At 40.4% G+C, this 20,813-nt stretch overlaps 1 protein-coding gene across 1 annotated transcript in view; it reads left to right on the plus strand.

The window, feature by feature from the left end:
• The window catches only part of LOC148374501 (importin-13-like), a 30,325-nt gene that overhangs the window by 1,966 nt on the left and 7,546 nt on the right, over positions 1-20,813 (plus strand). Inside the window, exons 2-18 of the mRNA XM_088337061.1 lie at positions 3,211-3,336; positions 4,913-5,538; positions 6,740-6,880; positions 6,973-7,114; positions 7,192-7,358; positions 8,410-8,530; positions 8,622-8,769; positions 11,666-11,847; positions 11,920-11,946; positions 12,012-12,146; positions 13,826-13,975; positions 15,832-15,912; positions 18,728-18,865; positions 18,931-19,027; positions 19,095-19,147; positions 20,481-20,550; positions 20,624-20,682. Of these exons, the coding sequence (XP_088193187.1) occupies positions 3,211-3,336; positions 4,913-5,538; positions 6,740-6,880; positions 6,973-7,114; positions 7,192-7,358; positions 8,410-8,530; positions 8,622-8,769; positions 11,666-11,847; positions 11,920-11,946; positions 12,012-12,146; positions 13,826-13,975; positions 15,832-15,912; positions 18,728-18,865; positions 18,931-19,027; positions 19,095-19,147; positions 20,481-20,550; positions 20,624-20,682 (2,463 nt within the window). The remainder of the gene's footprint in view (positions 1-3,210; positions 3,337-4,912; positions 5,539-6,739; positions 6,881-6,972; positions 7,115-7,191; positions 7,359-8,409; positions 8,531-8,621; positions 8,770-11,665; positions 11,848-11,919; positions 11,947-12,011; positions 12,147-13,825; positions 13,976-15,831; positions 15,913-18,727; positions 18,866-18,930; positions 19,028-19,094; positions 19,148-20,480; positions 20,551-20,623; positions 20,683-20,813) is intronic.

The raw sequence follows: 20,813 nt of genomic DNA on the forward strand, positions 1-20,813 counted from the left end.
ATAACAGACTAAAACAGGACAAGGCATAACAGACCGGGATTGTGTATAATGAGTAATGAACCGGCCCTCGCAGAGCCCACAATGCAGCCTTAAATAGCAGATACACAATTAGTGGATCTGCTTCAGCTGTTGCCCAGAGGGCGGGGCAGACTGGTCACCAAGGCGACCGTGACAGAGCCCCCCTCTTAAGGGACAGCACCCGAGGTCCCAAAAAGAAAAAATTACAACCTCACGCCCCGGAATGTTGACGCTCGCGATTGGGGCAACCCCGCTCCCTCCTCCGAACACGCAGGAACGGGGAGAGGCAGGCGCCATCTGCGTCGGGCGGATCGGAATCGGCGCTCGGCAGGGAGGGGTTCTGGTGGGCAAACTGGACAGGGGATAACAGACAGGCAGAACCGACGAGAACAGGACAGGCAAAATCAGGGCAGGTAAACAGGACAGTCAAAATCAAAACAGACAAAACATGAGAGAGTCAAAATCAAAACAGACAAGACATAAGAGAGTCAAAATCAGAACAGACAAGACATAAGAGAGTCAAAATCAGAACAGACCAGGCATGAGAGAGTCAAAATCAGAACCGGCAAAACAGGAGCAGCGGAGTCGGACTGGCAGGCAGCGGAGTCGGACTGGCACGCAGGGGAGTCGGACTGGCACGCAGGCAGCGGAGTCGGACTGGCACGCAGGCAGCGGAGTCGGACTGGCACGCAGGCAGCGGAGTCGGACTGGCACGCAGGCAGCGGAGTCGGACTGGCACGCAGGCAGCGGAGTCGGACTGGCAGGCAGCGGAGTCGGACTGGCAGGCAGCGGAGTCGGACTGGCACGCAGGGGAGACTGAATAGCAGGCAGTCGGCACGGGAGTCGGGCAGGCAGGCATCAGAGTCGGCCCGACGGGCAGCGGAGTCGGAGTCGGCCCAACGGGCAGCGGAGTCGGAGTCGGCCTGACGGGCAGCGGAGTCGGAGTCGGACTTGCACGCAGGGGAGAGGGAATAGCAGGCAATCGGCACGGGAGTCGGGCAGGCAGGCGTCAATTCTTCCTGGGACCCCATTCGAGGCACAGCAAGGGCCACGACGGGCGGGGCCGTGGTTCGAACGGGCAGGGAAGGCCAACTCAGTAGGCGCCTGCCAAACTGCGCTCTCCAGCTCTCCCCAAGTCGCGCTGGGATCGTTCGCTGAGTTCAATTGTTGGCCGGTTCATTCTGTCACGAGGCGTGGTGGCGTGGAAGGTGACCGGACCAGAACGGAGGCAGGAGGCATGAAGGGAGAACTCAAATGCGTTGACGATCCATAAGTTTTATTTAATAAAATAAAAGTCGCCCAATACTCCGGGGCAAAACAGAACAATACAGAGTTCCTCCGGCACGAACTCAACAGGACAAGGCATAACAGACTAAAACAGGACAAGGCATAACAGACCGGGATTGTGTATAATGAGCAATAACCGGCCCTCGCAGAGCCCACAATGCAGCCTTAAATAGCAGATACACAATTAGTGGATCTGCTTCAGCTGTTGCCCAGAGGGCGGGGCAGACTGGTCACCAAGGCGACCGTGACACATAGTCTGTCTTGCTGTAAGCAAATAGGTGCCATCTTGCGTTTGTAAGTTTTACTATCATTTAATAAGGGGAATCGTCACAATAAATATGGGGAGTAAGTGGCTGAGATAGATGGGTATGAGCTTGAGATACTGTAAATGATACATAAGCACTTACTGTACACCTGAAAATAAAGTTCCTGTAACTTTAAATGAACGTACAATCAAATCATTTGGAGCACATTTTTAAATCCATTTTCTGCCTGTTATAGTTTGCATGCGCAAACTGGAATGCTGATGCCGGTGCTGAGGAGTCTCTAGCAGTGAGCCTCTCGAGCGGTCACTGGTAGTTGTATCTAGGAATGGCCACGACCTGGACTTTTTGTCAAATGCGGAGCAAGATTTTTCTTCCAAATAAAACTCGCATTTGAAAATCCTCATGTTTAAAGGTGCTCATATAAAGAGACAGTACTGTATTTTTTGATTATAATATACAGATACATTATATATATATATATATATATATATATATATATATATATATATATATATATATATATATATATATATTCTGAGTCCAATCATGGGGTTTCTCCTGCTACTGGTAACCATGGAAACCAGTTCTATCTGTTTCATGTGGGGGAACAAACCATAAACCCCCTCAAAAACGACCTGGAGAGGGATGGGCACCGCCAGGCTGGTATCACCCAAGATACACAGCAGGAAGTGGTCCCTCTAGGACCCCGGTGGTTTATGGGATCCATGAGCTGTGTGTGCATTATATATTAGATATAAAAATCTGTAAAAATCGAACATATCTGTTTAAAATATTTAACATTATACATTAATATAAGTCCAAGTCTGAATTTTTAATTCAGTCACTCATTTGGGTACCACGAGAAAGCGCCTTATTTCACTCCCACCAAGTCATGCTAAAATGAATGCTTTTTTTAAAATTATAACAGAAATCCAAATATCCATTGGGAAGGTTAGTTTAGAATATCAGGACAATAATTGGTTTTGTAAGGAGATTTGTTATAAAATTTAAAGTAATAAATGCTTCAATGGGGTTCTTTGGATATTGAAAAATACTTGGTCAGTTTGTAAAATTTGTACTGAGAAAATATTTTTAGTACAGTATAAGCTGAAATGGCCATCAACGCCGCAAATGGAAAATGGGTCATAGTTTGGACACCCTTTTTACTCATTCCTACTCTGTTAACATTATTGTCATCTTTGTAATCATTCTGTTTGGTATATCTATGTTGAATAATTTTCCATGTTAGAATTCTTTTATATCGCTCAAAGAATAAATTCAGTGGACTGACACTCGCATAAACATTAATATATTTAGTTTCTGGAGAATTTACTCAACAATTTCAGAAAAATCAAATCAATTCAAACATGATGCTTTCAAAGACGTCTGCATAAACAAAAAGCCGCTTAAAGAGACAGTGAGATAAGATAAAGCCATCATGGAATTTCGGTAACATGAAACCAACTTTAAGCATTTGCTGCTCTAATAATAGCTAACCCAATGCACTATGGATTAGTCTACTTGACAACATTTTATTTCTTTCTTAATATCCTTTTCAGTCGAACAGTTCTTTTGTTCTGATATTTGCTCGATTATATTTGAATGTTTTAATAAGCGAGCCCAACTTGTGTTATGCCAGGCTCTTTGCCAGCTTTACTTTGAGCCAGACATGGAGTGCAAGAATGCCGCCCAGAAGTGGCTGAGTCGGGCTCAGACATCTAGCCTGGCCTGGCACTTCTGTTGGGCCCTGCTTGGCCCCGACAAGGTCAGCACACCTTCACACACACACACACACACACACACACACACACACACACACACACACACACACACACACACACACACACACACACACACACACACACACACACACACACACACACACACACACACACACACACACACACACAGATTATTTGTTTCCCATTTGGTGTCAAAAAGCCCCCCATTTACTACTTAGGTTTGTTTGCAAAAAAATACAACTGTTATATTTGAAACAATCTCTCGAAATTTAGTGGTTTTGTCAGTGATTTTGTACAAAACAACACCAAAAATTGGGTGAACTCGTTACAACATGTCATATTTGAGGGTGAACCGAAAAGCAGGGAAGCCGGAACAGACGCAGGCGTGCTCAGCAAAGGGTGGTATTTATTAATTAAAAAAAACAGGAACAACAAAACAAACCAGGTATTAAAACAATGAGCAAAGTGTCAAAACCATAAACGCTAAACAAACCTTACATGGTAACAGAAGACAGAATAACCTGACCACAAACGGACCCCGTGGGACGCTTCCAGATCCCTACCCCGGCAGCAAGGGAAGGGTCCCTCGGCGGCTTCTGTACCCTGTCCTAATGCCAAAAGAAGGATCTTACGACCGCTTCTGTATCCTGTCCAGGCGACAAGGGCAGGGTTCCTCCACCGCTTCTGGTCCCTATCCTGGTGATGTTAGGTCACTCTATCACTTCTGGCCCTGTTTCGGTGGGAGGGTCATTAAAAAAAAAAAAGTTTTGTTCAAACCACCCCAAATAATTGGTTAGTTTTCTTTGATTGCGTCTTCTATAATCAGACTATACAAAACTACTCAACATTTTTATTGGGACTGAAGATTAAACAAACCCCCAAAATGGGGTTCCTTGGTCTAAACTTTCAAAATTGATTTGTTTTTATTGTGTTTTTATATATTATGCAAAATATGTCAAAAATGAATTCATTTTTCTTCATACCACACTGAAATAAAGAAAAGTATTGTTTTAACTACCCTCACTTAATTGGTTCCTTTTCTTTGAATCAACCCCGAAAATATGGCTGTGTTTTACGGCATTTTCTAGAAAACAAACAACAGCACCCAAAATTATCTTTGGTTTAAACAATCCCAAAAATTGGGTCAGTTTTTAAAAAATACGAAATAGATTGAGTAAGTTCCATATCTGTCGACTCTGAATGACTAAAATGTGTACAGGTCCGACTACAAAATCTTGTTTCCCACCCACAATCATATTTTTCTCTCTGTAAATGTAAAAATAATTCCTTCAGAAAAACACTGAATTTGTTGAAAACACCTTTACTTGTTTTATAGAAATAAAATAAATGTAACACAAGTTAGAAAACGATTGAATTTGAATATCTTGGCAAACAATCTCATAAAATACACTGAAATTGTATTGAATGGTATGCAGTTGATTTAAAACAACCCAAAATTCAGGTTGCTCTGTTTGCCTTTGCGATTGCCTCTTTTTGTACAAAGCAACTCAGAAAGTAACATCAAATGGACCCAATTCACAGAACAGTCTGTTTTTTAAACCAACTTGGGGTACTTTGGATCCTGTACATTCCACACAGCTCCCAGAGGTCCAGTTCTTTGGTGCCAGCACCCTCCACAAAAAAATCTCCACGAACTGGGGCGACCTGCCTGTGGACCAGCACGAGAACCTGAGAGTGCAGCTCATGAGCCATATTCTGCGCTTCTCCTCCGGCCCCAAAATGGTCCTGACCAGGCTTTGCGTGGCACTGGCGTCCATGTCGCTGAACCTGATCCCCCATGTGTGGTCGCAGCCGGTGGCTGACATGGTGCAAGCCTTCCAACCGCAGGGCCCCGAAGGTGCCGATGATACGTCGGATCCTCAGTGTCACTGCTTGGCCTTGCTAGAGCTATTATCAGTACTTCCAGAGGAGTTCCAGAGCAGCCGACTGGCAATAGGCCGGCGCAGCCAGCTGAGGGAAGCCCTGGCTGGGGAGTGGGGCGCAGTTTGCCCACTGCTGCGTCAGCTCCTCCAAAGCAAAGACTCGTCCACACGGGTGAAGGACAAGGTGCTCTGCTGCTTGTCCAGCTGGCTTGGACTTGATGTGCCACTGATCGAGACACAGGAACTGGTTCGGGATTGTTTCACAACTTTATCTGACTCGAAGCTGTTTGATACAGCCGTTGAGACCATTGTCAACGCAATCTCACAACCTGACTGTCAGAGGTAAATGTTGCAGTGCATGCCTGATATATGCTTTGTGGTAGTTACATCAGTGGTCTGCATCTCTTCTGTACCATAGACTGCTTCATTGTCTGACAATTTTTTCATGGCGCAGCCCAAAAGCAGCATTAAACATGTTTTACTTTTTTTTTTAAATCATAAAAACAGCAATCATAACATTTTTGATAATAACTACATTACTAATAATAAAGAGCGTTAATCCACTGTGGTCATGTGGAACATTTAGATGTCCTCGTAACATCGCACCAAATCACATTCATTCATTTTCCGGACCGTTTATCCTAACGATGGTCGCGGGACTGCTGAGCTCTTCCCAGACATGTTTTTGGAATGTGGGAGTAAACCAGAGTGCCCATGGGCACAGGGAGAACACGCAAGGAGGCCGGTAATTGGAATTGAACACGGCACCTTTGAACTGTGAGGCAGACGTGCTAACAGAAACACACAGTGGTCGCTATCGTAACGTTTAGTTAAAAAATGTGACGTCAGTCCGCCTGCCAAGTAATTACAAATACAAATTCACAAAACAAACCAACCCCACGAAAAGCTTGTTGGTGTTATGTGGTCTCCTTGTCGTGTTCTTGACTTAGCAATAACTTCCTGACTAAAAAAAGAGAAATACTAGGTCATATTTTGGGAAACAACCCTAAAACTTGATGAGTCGTACAAAAACACTTATGAAGATGCAGGTCATTTTGAGTAAAGCAACCTGAAAACTGGGAAATTTGTACATTGAAATTCCCTAAAAAAAATTTTTTTTTATTAGCAACAACCCAAAAATAATTAGTTGTGTTGTACTTTGATAACAAATATATAACTTTTTAAAATTTTCAGCCATCCTCCTGAACCGGGTTTTGCTTTACAAAACCCTTTCAAAAGGAAACCGAAAATTGGTTCATTTTGTACATAAGAGCCCAGAAAAATGATTCAGCTGGATTGAAGTGGGAGAATCGTGTCCTTTTGGTTATTTTTCACGCAGGTTATTTTAGATTGTAGTTTTGTGAGCTTGTGAATATGGTTCATTCATTCTCTCATTGGTCTGTTTGGTAAGCAGACAGATCTACAGAAAACAGATGAGGTTTCAGAGTTCGTGAACACCCAGTCTTACTTCGGATGGACTGGCTCATTTCCAGATATTTTGATTGGATTGAAATTGAAATATTGTTAATTATTTTAAATACAGATACAGTGCCGCTCTAATGAGTCTAATGCCTCTGGTGTTGGGCCTCCATGATCAGCTAAAGACAGCAGCTCAAGTTGGCGACATGGAAACATCACACGGTATTTGTCGTATTGCTGTCGCTATGGGTGAAACACACTCCAGGTGAACCCTTAAAAACAGTTTTCCCACACACACTCTGAAACCCCTGTATTGATTTCAGAATGCAAAACAAAAAAAAAATCTGTTCATGACAGGGTTCTGCTGGAGCAGGTGGAGCACTGGCAGCAGTTTCTGGCTTTGGTTAATATGATTCTGTTCTGTACGGGGATTCCAGGCCAGTACCCAACCAGCGAGACGACCAGCTCCCTTACACTCACTTTCTGGTACAGTCTGCAGGTGAGGATCAAAGAGTGGTTTCCTGGAAACGTGCAGACCTGGCACAAGATTTTCACAGTACTCATGTTTCTGTTCAGGATGACATCTTGTCATTTGAGGAGGAAAAGCAAACCATCTATCTGCAAGTGTACAGGCCTGTTTACTTCCAGTTGGTCGATGTGGTATTGCACAAATCGCGCTATCCTTCTCAGGAAGAGTACACCAACTGGACTTGTGATGACAAAGAACAGTTCCGGATCTACAGGTGACAACTTTCGGACTTTGTAAGATTTTGATTTGTTCTAGTCCAAAGCCAGATTATATGAAAACTTGAAAGAGTTGAAAACGTTTCAGTTTTACAATCATTTTAGGTTGGTAGGTGAGTAGTATACCACTAAAAACATGGAGGAGCAACCTCTTATATAAATAACATTTTAAGTCACATTTCACATTGCATTTCATGCTGACTCTTTCTGCAGCATAAAAAAATACATACAAGGGCTGGGCATTTTTATCTATTGCATGTTCATAATGTTTTTATTTTTTTATGAGTTTTTCTATTAATTTTTGCAATCATTTGTATTTATTTTATTATCATTGATCTCATATTCATAATACTTCTATTTTGTATGTTTTTATATTTCATTTTAATTTTTTGTATTCATATCTATCTATCTATCTATCTATCTATCTATCTATCTATCTATCTATCTATCTATCTATCTATCTATCTATCTATCTATCTATCTATCTATCTATCTATCTATCTATCTATCTATCTATCTATCTATCTATCTATCTATCTATCTATCTATCTATCTATCTATCTATCTATCTATCTATCTATCTATCTATCTATCTATCTATCTATCTATCTATCTATCTATCTATCTATCAATTAGAGAGTAATCCCTCTAATTCCTCTATCTATGTATCGATCTAACGATCTATAAATTGATCTATATATATATATATATATATATATATATATATATATATATATATATATATATATATATATATATATACATGTGTGTTATTTTTTTTCCCCAAATTTTTGGGATTCATTAAAAAAATGAAGAAAAGTTTTTAGTAGCAGTTTTCGTCCATTTTCTGTCCTCCACATGACTAGTGTTTTTATGTTTCTCCTTACTGTTCCTGATATCTTTCTCTGAGTGTAAGAATAAAAAAGCCATTTGTTTGTCTGATTAACAGTTTTTCGCTCATAACTATTTCAACTGTACCTCTTACTCTCGACCTAATACATTCAATTCGAAACAATTGATAACAAATAATGTCCCCATGCACCTTTCCAGGGTGGACATCTCAGACACATTAATGTACGTTTATGAAATGCTCGGAGCTGAGCTGCTCAGTAATCTCTACGACCGCCTGGGTCAGCAGCTGATGGACCCCCAAAAGTCAACGCAATGGCAGGTGCTGTAGCACCAGTACTTATCGCACGCACAACGCAAAAAGAACAGAATTTCCTTTTGTTTTCTCCCGGTTAAATCTTCTCTTTTTGAAGGAAACAGAAGCCTTGCTCTTCGGGTTTCAGTCTATCGCCGAGACCATCGACGTGAACTACTCGGACGTCATCCCAGGACTGATCGGCTTGATTCCGAGGATCAACGTCAGCAATGTCATGCTAGCCGACACGGTCATGTACACAATTGGTGCGTGGGGCATAATTTATGTTATTTAAACTATGATGAATATCTTCAAAAATACAGTGACTGTCTGCCATGCTGAAGAATATACATATTCATACAATTAAACTGTAGTCCTTTATTAAAGTAGGGTACAGTACAAAAAAAGGCAGGCAGTGAGGCAACAGTATCCAGAACCAATGTTCCCTCTAAGCTGTGCGCGTGAGCACAATCGCGCACCGCCCGCACATTCTCAGCGCACAAGAAAATCTAGCCAGCTCACAAAAATCAGGGCTCGAAATTGCAAATTAAGAAGCGAATTAAGTCAAAGTTACAGTGCATGTAGGTAAAAATACACGGGTTTCCCTGACGCTGTGTTCGAAATGCGGTATTTTGATGGCAATGTCGAAGTAGAACGAAGTTGAGTAAATTCAGTAGAGTTTTTCGAGAACTGGCTTCTTCTGCGTTACTGAAAAACACCTATTAGTTACGGTTTCAGTTGCTTCATTTAAAATGTAACTCAGTTAATCTCCAGATTACTGGCACCAAAAGTAGTGCGTTACACGGAAAGTAACTCTCTAGTTACAAATTACTGTATATAATCACATAGAAGCCAACCACTTAAACCTGCTTTAAACTATTCACATAATAAAATAAATATTCAAAAAAATGTGTACACTGGTGGAAGCAATAAACCCTTCATATTCTTTGTCTTGTGCAATCTTAAGAGATTGCAAACAAACACTTTGCCCAGTCACTGGGTACCTATTTTGTCTTTGGACTTCAAACCACATGAATATCTCTTTCTCCATTTCTTGGTACTGTCCAAGATCTTTTATTTTGTATTCAGTCATGATAGATAGATAGATAGATAGATACTTTATTCATCCCCGTAGGGAAATTCACACTTCCAGCAGTCTACCCTGTTGTTTATTGACAGATGAACATGATGCCCTAGGGGTGCTTGTAGCGCAGTGGATGACGTCACGCCAGTCCAAAAATTCGACATCCCTGCGGCAGATGGAAAACTTTTCTTTGTGAAAATCCATGGATACACCACCTCATGTTAGCAAGTCCGCCTCCTCTCCGATTCTCCCCGGTTTTCGTGTCTCTGTTTAGCGGCGTTGAAGCCGGATTGCTCCGGGTAGCTCCGGGTGGCTACACGTTAGCGTCCGGAATGCTAAACGTGAACCACGTTTCCGCAAAACACAGCAACTGCGCTCCCTGTGCGCTTCGATGTTTTCCACCAGCACTCGATGATCTTATTTGGTCGTGAGTTCGCATTTACCATAATTACGGATGGTACCGAAGACTTATAACGCCGCTAGCCGCTTCGCTAGCTCCGGCTTTTCCTCCACCATAGGCCCCTTCATCACGCCGGCACGAGAAATCTTCAGGGCAAGGAGTTGAAATTCCTTGAATAAACGCATTTCTTGTGCGTTAAAACCCATGTCCATAGGATAGAAGTAATCCATAGTGTAGTTGTCAAAACGGGAAGAAAAAACCCCGAAGATAGGAGCAGACAATAAAACAACAGGGCAGCTGCTGGAAAAGGCAGCCGCTCGTGGCAGCGCCGCTTTGATGATGTATAGCGAAAAAACATTTTACAAATAAAAAGTCCAAATTTCAGCACACTAAACCAATTCTATGCTTACATTTGCACTATTGATTGAGTTGGTTTGTTGTTCCTCTTTTTGTAATGCCCCGCTTCCCATGCGCTGTTTTCGCTCCTGGTGACACAAAACCAAATGTACGCATACAAGCTGACCACCTGATTTGAGTGTTTTATTTTATAGTTGCAAATTTGGCTTAGATTTGAGTATATACAGTAGGAAGAATATCTGCATGGGGATACATTCCTCGTCCTTGTATCCGGTGCTTGAGAATGTGCCACCATAACTGTACTTTGTAGGTAAATATATATATATATATATATATATATATATATATATATATATATATATATATATGCCCACCCATCAGTATTGGTAGATTGTTGTTTGTGGCAATAGAAATGATGCAGGATTATTCAACAGTTGGAAAACATTGCAATTCGTAATCTGCATTTATTGAGAAGCGCAGTAATGCTCTGTATAGTAACAGTTGAGTTACTAAATTTACTAAAGTTAAATTGAGTCACAGTTTTTGAATAGCCCTTAATCACAAAAATTCTCAAAGGACTGCATAGGCCGCAATGACAACATCCTCGATCTGAAACCTGCATACGGCCAAAAGAAAACCCCAAAACCTCAGCATGTTACAGTACTTGTTGGAAAGTTATTGTGTTGCAGGACCGGGTTCCTTTGTAACATGTTAGTCCAAACACTGTTCATAAAGCGGTACTCCTACTCTCGGAGGTCAGGCGGGCGTTCAGTAGAGTGAATGAACAGGAGTGCTGTGACAGGTAGGCCTGGAAGGAGAGAATGTGAAATGAAATGAAATGATCTGCATTTCTATAGCGCTTTTCAAGTCAATGACTTCCCAAAGCGCTTTACAGTGTGCTTCACATTTCCCAATAGCGGCCTTGCAGCCATGTAAGGCGCTAACCTGCTTTTTGGGGGTATTAGGGGTTCAGTGTCTTACCCAAGGACACTTCGACATGTAACACGGACGAGCCGGGATTCGAACTGGGATCCCTTGATCCCAAGACGAGCGCTCTACCTCCTGAGCTACTGCCGCCCAGAATGACAAAGAACTAGCAAGGGACCAAGAGGACAGAGTTCTGAAAACAGAAAAGAGAAGAGTCGTGGTAGAAGGAGAAAACACGGGGAAATACAAGGCAAATATCAGATGTAAGGTGGAAAAAACTTGCAAGTGATTAATCAAATAACGTAAGGGTGAGCTAGAGAGAGGGTACGGACAGAATAAAAGAACTGCAAAATCGGAACAGTGTCAGGCATATTCATCTGAATTTGTCATCAAGGCTCTTTGGCCGAGTGGCTGGCGGACCACCCCGTGATGCTGAGGGAGGTGTTGCCCATGGTGCTCCAGGGCGTGGCCAGGCCCGAGCTATCCGTTTCCAGCGTCTCCACCCTGAAGAGGATCTGTAGGGAGTGTCGGCACGACCTCGGCCCTTTCACTCAGGACATCCTCGCCGTCTCCCAGGTGGTAGACACGGCCTCGTGCTCTCGAACGTATCACGGCCAAGTATGACAAGTCATGCGTGTGACTCCCTAGGACGTGCTGCTGAAAGACGTTCACGAGGTAAGCGAAGCGGCGAATCACTAAAGGGAAGCAAGCTCGCGTGATGGGATTTGGCATCTGTGCAGAGCAGCCAGTGCATGTGGCTGATGCAGGCGGTGGGCTTCCTTCTCTCAGCTCTGCTAGATGAGGACATTTTGGCAAACGTGCACACGCTCGTCGGGCCTCACCTCCAGCGTCTGGATGCACTGGCCCAAGAAGCGGTAAGCTCAAAACAAAACACGGGTTAACATACACGGTAAATCAGCGTGAACATTAGTTCGCTGCTCCAAATTACGTATGTTCCGGACTATAACATGCACCCAAATCAAATTTTGGTAGAAAGTCATAAGTGCGGCTTCCTCCCAAGGGACCTCACCACCCTAAGCGAGGGCACACAACTTTGTGAATTTTCTTTTTTTCTTTTTTTGTTGCAGCTTAATCTTTTGCATGAATCTGTGTTAATGTATATCTTGTGACCCTATTGCTCTTTTTTTCGTTGCACTTTTGTTACCACGCACTATTCTTTTTTTAATAGCGAACATTGCATTGTTATTATGAATGCAGCCAGTCTCTATGCACTGCGATGTACATATTCTTTCTTTCTGCCTTTTTCTCTTGTTTTCCCTTTAAAATCTTTATTAGATGTTTACCCTGGAGTGCCATGTCCAATCTTGTTGCATACATAGTTTCACAACATTGATACCAAACTCAATAAAGATAATTCAATTTAAATCAATTATAAACTGTAAATATAGTGAAATGCATTATAACGAGATGCTTTTACATACACCATTTATGACTGGATCAAATTACTTTAATTATTTTTTTTAGATTTCCTAATGTTTATGTTCGATGAAAAAGTTTTACCCCTGTTTTTATGCAAACCCCCTTTCTTACTATTGTTTTAATTTTATGCGCCTTATAGTGCTTCTTATGTATGAAAATTATCTCAAAAAGGAATTTTTTTTAGGTGCACCTTGTAATCAAGTGTGCCAAACAGTCCAGAAAACATTCCAGGTTTTTTTACTCTCTCTTTTTAGATTTATACATCATAAAATTTGTATTCAACAATACATTTATCAAAATAACATAATAACTATGTACATGTATGCATATATATGTATATCTACACATATTTATATATATATATATATATATATATATATATAATATATACATAAATATATATATATATATATATATATATATCATTATTATTATTATTATAATATATGTCCATAATTCTATTGTTCTTATCGTTAGCATTGGCATTACCTATTGTATTTTTGAATTCTATGATCAATTTTGTGTTTACCTTTATTTTGATATTTGAATTTTGATATAATTTTACACATATATTTATTTACATCTGTTTGTTTGTTGTTTTTTTTTTTTTTTTTTTTTTTTTTTTTGGGGGGGGGTTGATTTGGGAAAATCACCTAACTGACAAAACTGTTAGATAATTATCCCATTATTTTGGGGGGCACTCCTTGTCTACAATGAGTACATTTGATATGTTTACGTTCACTCCCTTCACCTTGTGTTTTTACTCTAAGAAAGGAAAATGGAGGCAGTATTTTAGCTATGTATTCTGACACCTTCTAATGACCATTGGTTTTTAAGTTTTTTTTAATGTTTGTAGTTGTTAAGTATAAATTGTTCTTCTCCACCACAACAATTATAGAAAATCGATTCAATTTACTTACGGAGCAATCGTGTTGACAATTTCACGTATTCCTGGTGACTAAGTTCAGCATTATAATGAATCTATAAGTGTTAGAATGAGAAAAGAGGTTGAGGAAAAAAAAATCTACCAATAAATTGATTGAATAAATATGCAAATAGATGAATAATGACTGTCACCAAACCTTGGTAAATGATGTCTGCACTTTCTGTGCAGGCTGATCCCGCTAAAAAGTCATCAATAATTCACATCCTGGGAATGTTATCCAACCTCTTTATCGCTCTGGACATACACAGTCCCGCGGACGTCATAGAGGGAGAAGGGATCAGTGCTTCGCTGCCTCATCCCAAATCTTCACCAGACCCAGTAAGCTCTTCTTCATTCCTTAAACCACCCTGGGAAAACCGGGAATATTTTGAATAAGAAAACAAATAGCCTACATGGTGTATATTCTTATAGTATGTTTAAATAGGAATAATAGGTATTAAGCAGTGATGGGCCATCATAGCCTGCAAGACCTTCTCTGCTGGCGTTAAAAAATATCTGAATCATGTGATGTTATTACTGTATAGCTTGTCAATAAATACTTATTAAATATTTCCAAATTGTCTGTCTGCTTCCTTTCATTGCTTTTCCCTTGGAAGTGCTGCTTCCAAATATGTTTCCATGTTTAAGCATTTAATCCATCATATTTCAGCTATTCCCTGTTGCCAGGGTCAGAAATCTACCTGCAGTCCTTCACAATAATCTCTGCAGGCCCTCATGCATAAAATAAGTGACAATAATAGAATCCAGTTTGGTGAGTCAGTACGTGCTAACCTCACCGGTTTCACAAACTATGATTGGCTACGGGCGGTAACGGAAGTATCACAACGAAAACGTGTCCACTGGTTCTGTAGAACGGACATTTTCAGCCCTCGATTGAATATAATTTTCTCCCAGAAATACGACAGGAGAGGCTCGACTTTCCGCGTTTGCTTCGATGGCGATAGAAAAGTACACTTTGATGGGACTGAAAGGCATGGATTTAATTCTTCTTGAGGAAACAAAGGAGGATCGATTTTGTGCTCATATAAAAAGGATTTTTGGTGCGTAAAATGTGACTGGTGGGTGGACGTAACCCCTTATCACTAGGGTCGTAGGAGCCCCATTTCCTGTTGTGTGTCTTGGGCAAGTACAGCCTGGTGGCGCCAATCCCAACAAATATTTTCAACCGGTCTTGAACCAAGAACCTTTCGCACGTCAATTGTGCTAACCACTGCACTACCTAAGATATTGGAGTTGTATGAGTTCATTATTGATGCATTTTATATGTGTCACAGCTGTGGCTGCAGAAAATGTTTTATAGCCATGAAATAGTAATTGAGGTTTGCATTGATTGAATCTACTGAAGGCCTAGGTGTGAAATGCACGGCCCGCTACTGGTATTGCCATACATCTCTGTTAAGTTTATAGTTTAGTAGAAACTCAAAATAAGGAGAGAAGACAACAATGGATTTTAATCTTGAAAGAAAATCAGGAAAGGACCCAAACCCCAGGTGAAAAATTTCCAGCCTGAAGAAAGGTACTCAGCCGAGCCCTTTGTTTTAGTAAATCTCCTAGGTAATAAAGGCAGATCCACTATAAAGAGTGTGGACAATTTAAAAACAGCAACACGATTGGCCAATAGTAACAGTGACGTAAACGGCACGTACAAATAAGGAACTGGCATCCAATGCAGTCTCGTTTCCAGGTATCCAATATTTGAAACAGAATAAACTTACCAGTCAGCATCCTTAAAGGGACAGTGCTATCATGTATTGCCTCCTAGTGGTGAAACAAACTTATTAAAAACACACACACACACACACACACACACACACACAATATTGATTCAAAGAATAACCAGGCAGGCATAATCTATCTGATCAAATAATATTTGTATTTATTTTACATAACTCACCTAAAGCGAGATTACATGATTGTACGTCATCTTGTCGCTACGAGTAGCCAAAAACGGAAAACCTTGCTAAAAACTGGGCAACAAAAAATAGACATTAAGCTTTATGATCACGTTGAATCTCCTTAGTTTGTAATTTTCTTTGTTATTTTTAGCAGATGTTTCTGGTTGCACAACATTTAATGGTCAAAAATACCCCCAAAATATTTAGAATTAAAAACATGAATCAGATTAGATACATGACTTTCCTCATGCCCGACTATTGTATTTCTGTTGTTTTTAGGTGGTGGTGGTCCTCCAGCAAGTGGATCCCTTGATCCAGAACCTTCTCAGCAAATGGCTGCAGGACTCCGAGGTGGTGGAGGTAAGAACTTCATGTATCAATACAGTATTGGGTAAGCCTGCACTATCAGGAGATCAAATACTTTAGCAGGTCTGTTTTCATCGTTATTGTTTTTTATATTAAGATTTTTAAAAATGTTTCTTTTTTTGTGATTTTCTTTGTTTATAGAAAGAGTTTGACTTGTGTTATTGCTTGATTTGTATTTCTTTTTTTTAATAGGTTGAGTATATTTTTTCATGATGAGTGCCTAATTCACAAATAGAAACCAAGTATTGCTATAAAAATAAAATCTTTTAATGACTGATTTTTTCTTTATCTGGGTCACCAAAATGCTAAACAGAACATAATACATTTCAAAATGAACTGCGGAAATATTTCAAAAACAGTTTACCTGTAATCATTTTTTATTTCTATAGATATAATGTGCTATTTTTGTAAACATCATTGTTCATTTTTATTTGTAAACAAGAAATCAGACAATTTTTTCACCTTGTTAGAGCTTTAATGGCAAGGTAATGTAATATTTTCTTAAGGCACCCCGGATTATATGTTTATACTCTTTTCGATATTGGACGAAAGGAGATTTCATCGGATGACAATTTGTATTTTTGATTGTGTGATTATCACATTCTTTCGGGCTGATCTGTCTTTTTGTAACCTTGACGATTTAATAAAAAGGAGGGCTTAAGGACGGCTTAAAATTCTCTTATCTGAAAGCTCCTCTCCCGGTTTTCCTCACAAGTTCAAAATCTATTGATGCCTTCTCCCCTTATTTTGAGTATCTGCTAAAGTTTTAATCTCAACAGGCACACACCCAGAAAATGCTAATTTGTGAGAGATTTCTCATACATACCGTCAGGCGCACTAGAATATAAGGCGCATAAAATAAAAATATAAATAAAGCTACAGTAATTGCTAGAATTGCATAACAAATAAATAAAATCATCCATCCATCCAGCCATTATCTGCACCGCTTATCCTCAGTAGGGTCACGGGGGTGCCCGAGCCCATCCTAGCTATCTTTGGGCAGTGGGCAGGGACACCCTGAACTGGTTGCCAGCTAGTCGCAGGACAGACAGGGACAGACAATTTGCTCGCTCAGTCACACCTAGGGATGATTTGGACCGGCCAATTAACCTGACATGCATGTTTTTGGAATGTGGGAGGAAACCGAGTGCCCGGAGGAAACGCACGCAAGCACGGGGAGAACATGCAAACTCCACACAAGAAGGTTCAATCTCACACGCGCTAACCACTGCGACGCCGTGCTGCCTGAAAACACACATTTAAATTAAAACACTTTACCTTATAGGACATAAACTAACAATATGACAGCGGGTTTTACCACTAAAATTGATCAATTAATTCATAAATGGTTACCTAGATGTTCTCACTCCGAACTATCCCCTTTTTAGTCAACTAGGCAGCTAGCGAACGAAATATAACCAGACTTTTTTTTCTTAAATTCCTGTTTACCTGGACAATGGCTTCAATTATTGTCTTTATGAGATCTAAAAAAAAAAGTACAAAAAGTCATTCTAAGCAAAAGCTAGGACAACAATTCAAACAAGAGTACGTAAATCCGTACAAAACCTTACCAAGAGATACGTTTCGAATTTACGGACAATTATTGTTCAAAGCAACAAATGAACAAATGACGATTTGGAATGATGGCTCGAAAGTTGGCGTCCAAGATCTGCGATTCTCGTTTGAGTCTATTACGCAACAAACAATTCACACTCTAACTCAAGGAGGACACTTGAAGACCACTGTATGTTTCTCAAAGGCAAAACAGTTAACATATGCAGTATCAGTACATTTTACCTATGCATTTCTAATTTTGTTTCCACCGTATTTTCTGGTAAATAAGGCCCACTGGAATATTCAGCACATGCTCACATTTCTGGCCAATTTTAGGTTTTCACAGTGGTGAAGCCCTGCAAGGCCTACTCTGCCGGCCTAAAAAAAAAATCTTAATTATGTGATGTTGATAATATTTTGTCCATCAATACAGACGAAATAATTCCAAATTGTCTGTCACTTTCCTGTCATTGCTTCTCTCCCGGTTGCATTGTTTCCAGGTGAGTGCTTTCATGTTTAAGAATCCAATCAAATACATTAGTTGATGCTAGGCTCAGAAATCTACCCGGAGGCCTTAACAAAATATCCTAAAAAATGGCGTCCTGTAAAATCAGTCCTCGAGAAAGCTGGGTTAAGCTGATCAGATTCCGAGTCGCCGTCTAAGAGCCCTCTAGCAGGCGTGGGGCAATATCACCGGTTTAACAATCTGTGATTTTCTAGGGGGCGGTAATCCACTAAAGCGATTACACCAAAGGCTGTTAAACTTGAAGGGACCCAGCTCTACAAGCAAATACGTATATTGTGTTGATTAAATAGCAAAAAAAAAATCGGACAACTGTGAAAAGAGAAAGCCTTTCGCAAGAGGCAAAAGGTTTTGTCCGCAACTTTCAGCCTAGAGGTAAGTTCTTAAGATGGACCGATCCAAATTTCGGCCGGGTCAGTACATTGAGGTCGGGCCAAGCTTTACTTCTTTGTTACAAATGACAGGCTTTATATGTGGACTTTGTTATTGTTGTATTTTCGTTACATTCCCACTCTATTTTGGGCTTGACTCTCTTGACTATTGGTATCAGGTCGAAAACGATCAATCCTATCCTGTATTTACTTGGAGCTGATCGATAACCAAAACTGATATGCCGGTATTGCCTACACCTGATGAATACTCCTTTTTCAACAAAGGGTAGCAATATATATCTTTTAATCTATTTGATCATGTGTCTATGCTGCATGTTGAGAATCAGTGTTTCCTCTCCAGGCCGTGTTGGGCCTGTTTGATAAGTCCATTCGTAGTCTGCTGAGTGATTTCGGGCCCTTGGTGGGCCAACTGAGCGAGACCTTGGGCCGAGTTCACAGTAGCTTCCCGCAAGCTTCGACATTGGACCTGGCCTCTCAGGTGAGCGTATCCAGCCCAACTCACCCCTAAGCCATCCAAAACCCGACACGTTCTCGTCTTCTCAGATGGTTCACGTATTTGCTCGGGAGGAACAGCACATTGCCGCCCTTAAAAGCATGGTCAAACTTCTCACTGAGTCCACGCTGCTTATTTTTCAACATGGTACCTGGTTCTTTTTCAATTTTTTATGTAGTTTTTTGGGAGGAATTAAAGCTAATGATTTTTGCAGACATCAGGGATCATCCTGACGTGGCGGAGTCCTTCATGCGCCTCCATGCGCAGGTTGGTTGATATGGAGGACCAATCATCTGTAGAAGTAAATGTATAAATACCTGCAAATAAATGCCGTATAAATGAACGGATACACAGATAAATCAAATAATACCTTGTACCTGTCAACCTCAGCCAAGTGTTCCCCTTGTTAATGATTGCAATTAACCTTATTGAGCGATAAAAAACCTTATAAACACAACGCAGCACCTATTTAATCACAGCAATACAGACTATGCAGAATAAAAATGATGCTAATTTGTGTAAACAAGTTTATCTTAAAGCGGCACGGCGGCTGAGTCTTGAGTGCGTCTGCGGTACAGTTCTGAGATCATGGGATCTAACATTCCTGAGTGGAGTTTGCATGTTCTCCCCGTGCTTGCGTGGGTTTACTCCCACATTGCAAAAACATGTATGTCAGGTTAATTGGCCGGTCCAAATTGTCCCTAGGTGTAAATGAGCGAGTAAATTGTATGTATCTGTGTGCCCTGCGAATGACTGGCAACCAGTTCAGGGTGTCCCCTGTGTACTGCCCTTAGATGACTCAGATGAGCTCCAGAACCCCCTTGGCACTATTGAGGATAAGAAGTGCAGATAACGGATGGATGGAAGTTTTATAAAAAAATAAAAAATTCATATAATTATTTCAGCACCTTGGTTTTTTACCCACCGATACTTAAATCATCTGGATTAGAGCCGAAATGGGCAGGATGAGTAGTTTTTCCCGTACAAAAATCGTCCACGATTTGAAAAGTGTAAAAAAAATAAAAACGTATAAAATAGGAGAAAACATATAAATTGACAGGTATGATACCTACATATATGACATAAAAGCAGTTTATACATTTATTTATGCATTTTGTCATTTTTTTTTATTCGTCATGTATTTTGTTGTGTATTCAGTTGTCTATGTTCTCGAGTATTTGATCATTTATTTTTCATGTATTTTGTTGTTTATTACGTCACAACAATTTGTTATTCAAACGAGGGGGTGTGTCAAACTGGCTGGGCTTTTCACCTGTTGGTTGATCAGTGAAGAGACGGATTTGTTCATCACTGATCAACCAATAGGAGAAACCTCTTCGTTTGAATAACATTTTCTTGTAACTAAATACACAATCAAAGATACAGATTGTCACAAAGAAATACAGTATATGCCAAAATAAATGACAAACGATGCGACTAAATACACAACAGAATACACGAAAAAATACAAAAATACTGAAAGAAATAGATGACAGAATAGATGACAAAATGCATACATATACAAACGCATTGCATTGATGTCCCATAATTAGGTATTTATTTCTTCATTAATTTATTCGGCATATATTTTTGTGTCCAGATTCTCAAAAAAAAACCTGATTTTTATCTTCAATCAGATCTTATGGATGTGAACGCCCTATTCTACTGCGGTGAGTTTTGCACTGAAATTTCTTCTTCTAGTCATTTATTTTTCTCTCTTCTTGTTTCTTTTGTCATTCCCAGGAATTGTGTCACTCAAATTTCCAGAAACTTCTACGGTAAAGGCCGCCAGCCTCTTCTTTGTAAGTTCAAGTTCATCACAAATCATCAAACTTTCACAAAATGAATATTGTACAAAGTAGATGTCAGCAAGCACCCTTAGAGGTTTAAAATCTGGGGCCAATTGTGGCCCCTGGGATGATAGTTTAATGCC

The sequence above is a fragment of the Urocampus carinirostris genome, chromosome 1 (assembly GCF_059441175.1).
Source record: "Urocampus carinirostris isolate Australia breed hairy pipefish chromosome 1, RoL_Ucar_1.0, whole genome shotgun sequence".
NCBI classification, from domain to species: domain Eukaryota; kingdom Metazoa; phylum Chordata; class Actinopteri; order Syngnathiformes; family Syngnathidae; genus Urocampus; species Urocampus carinirostris.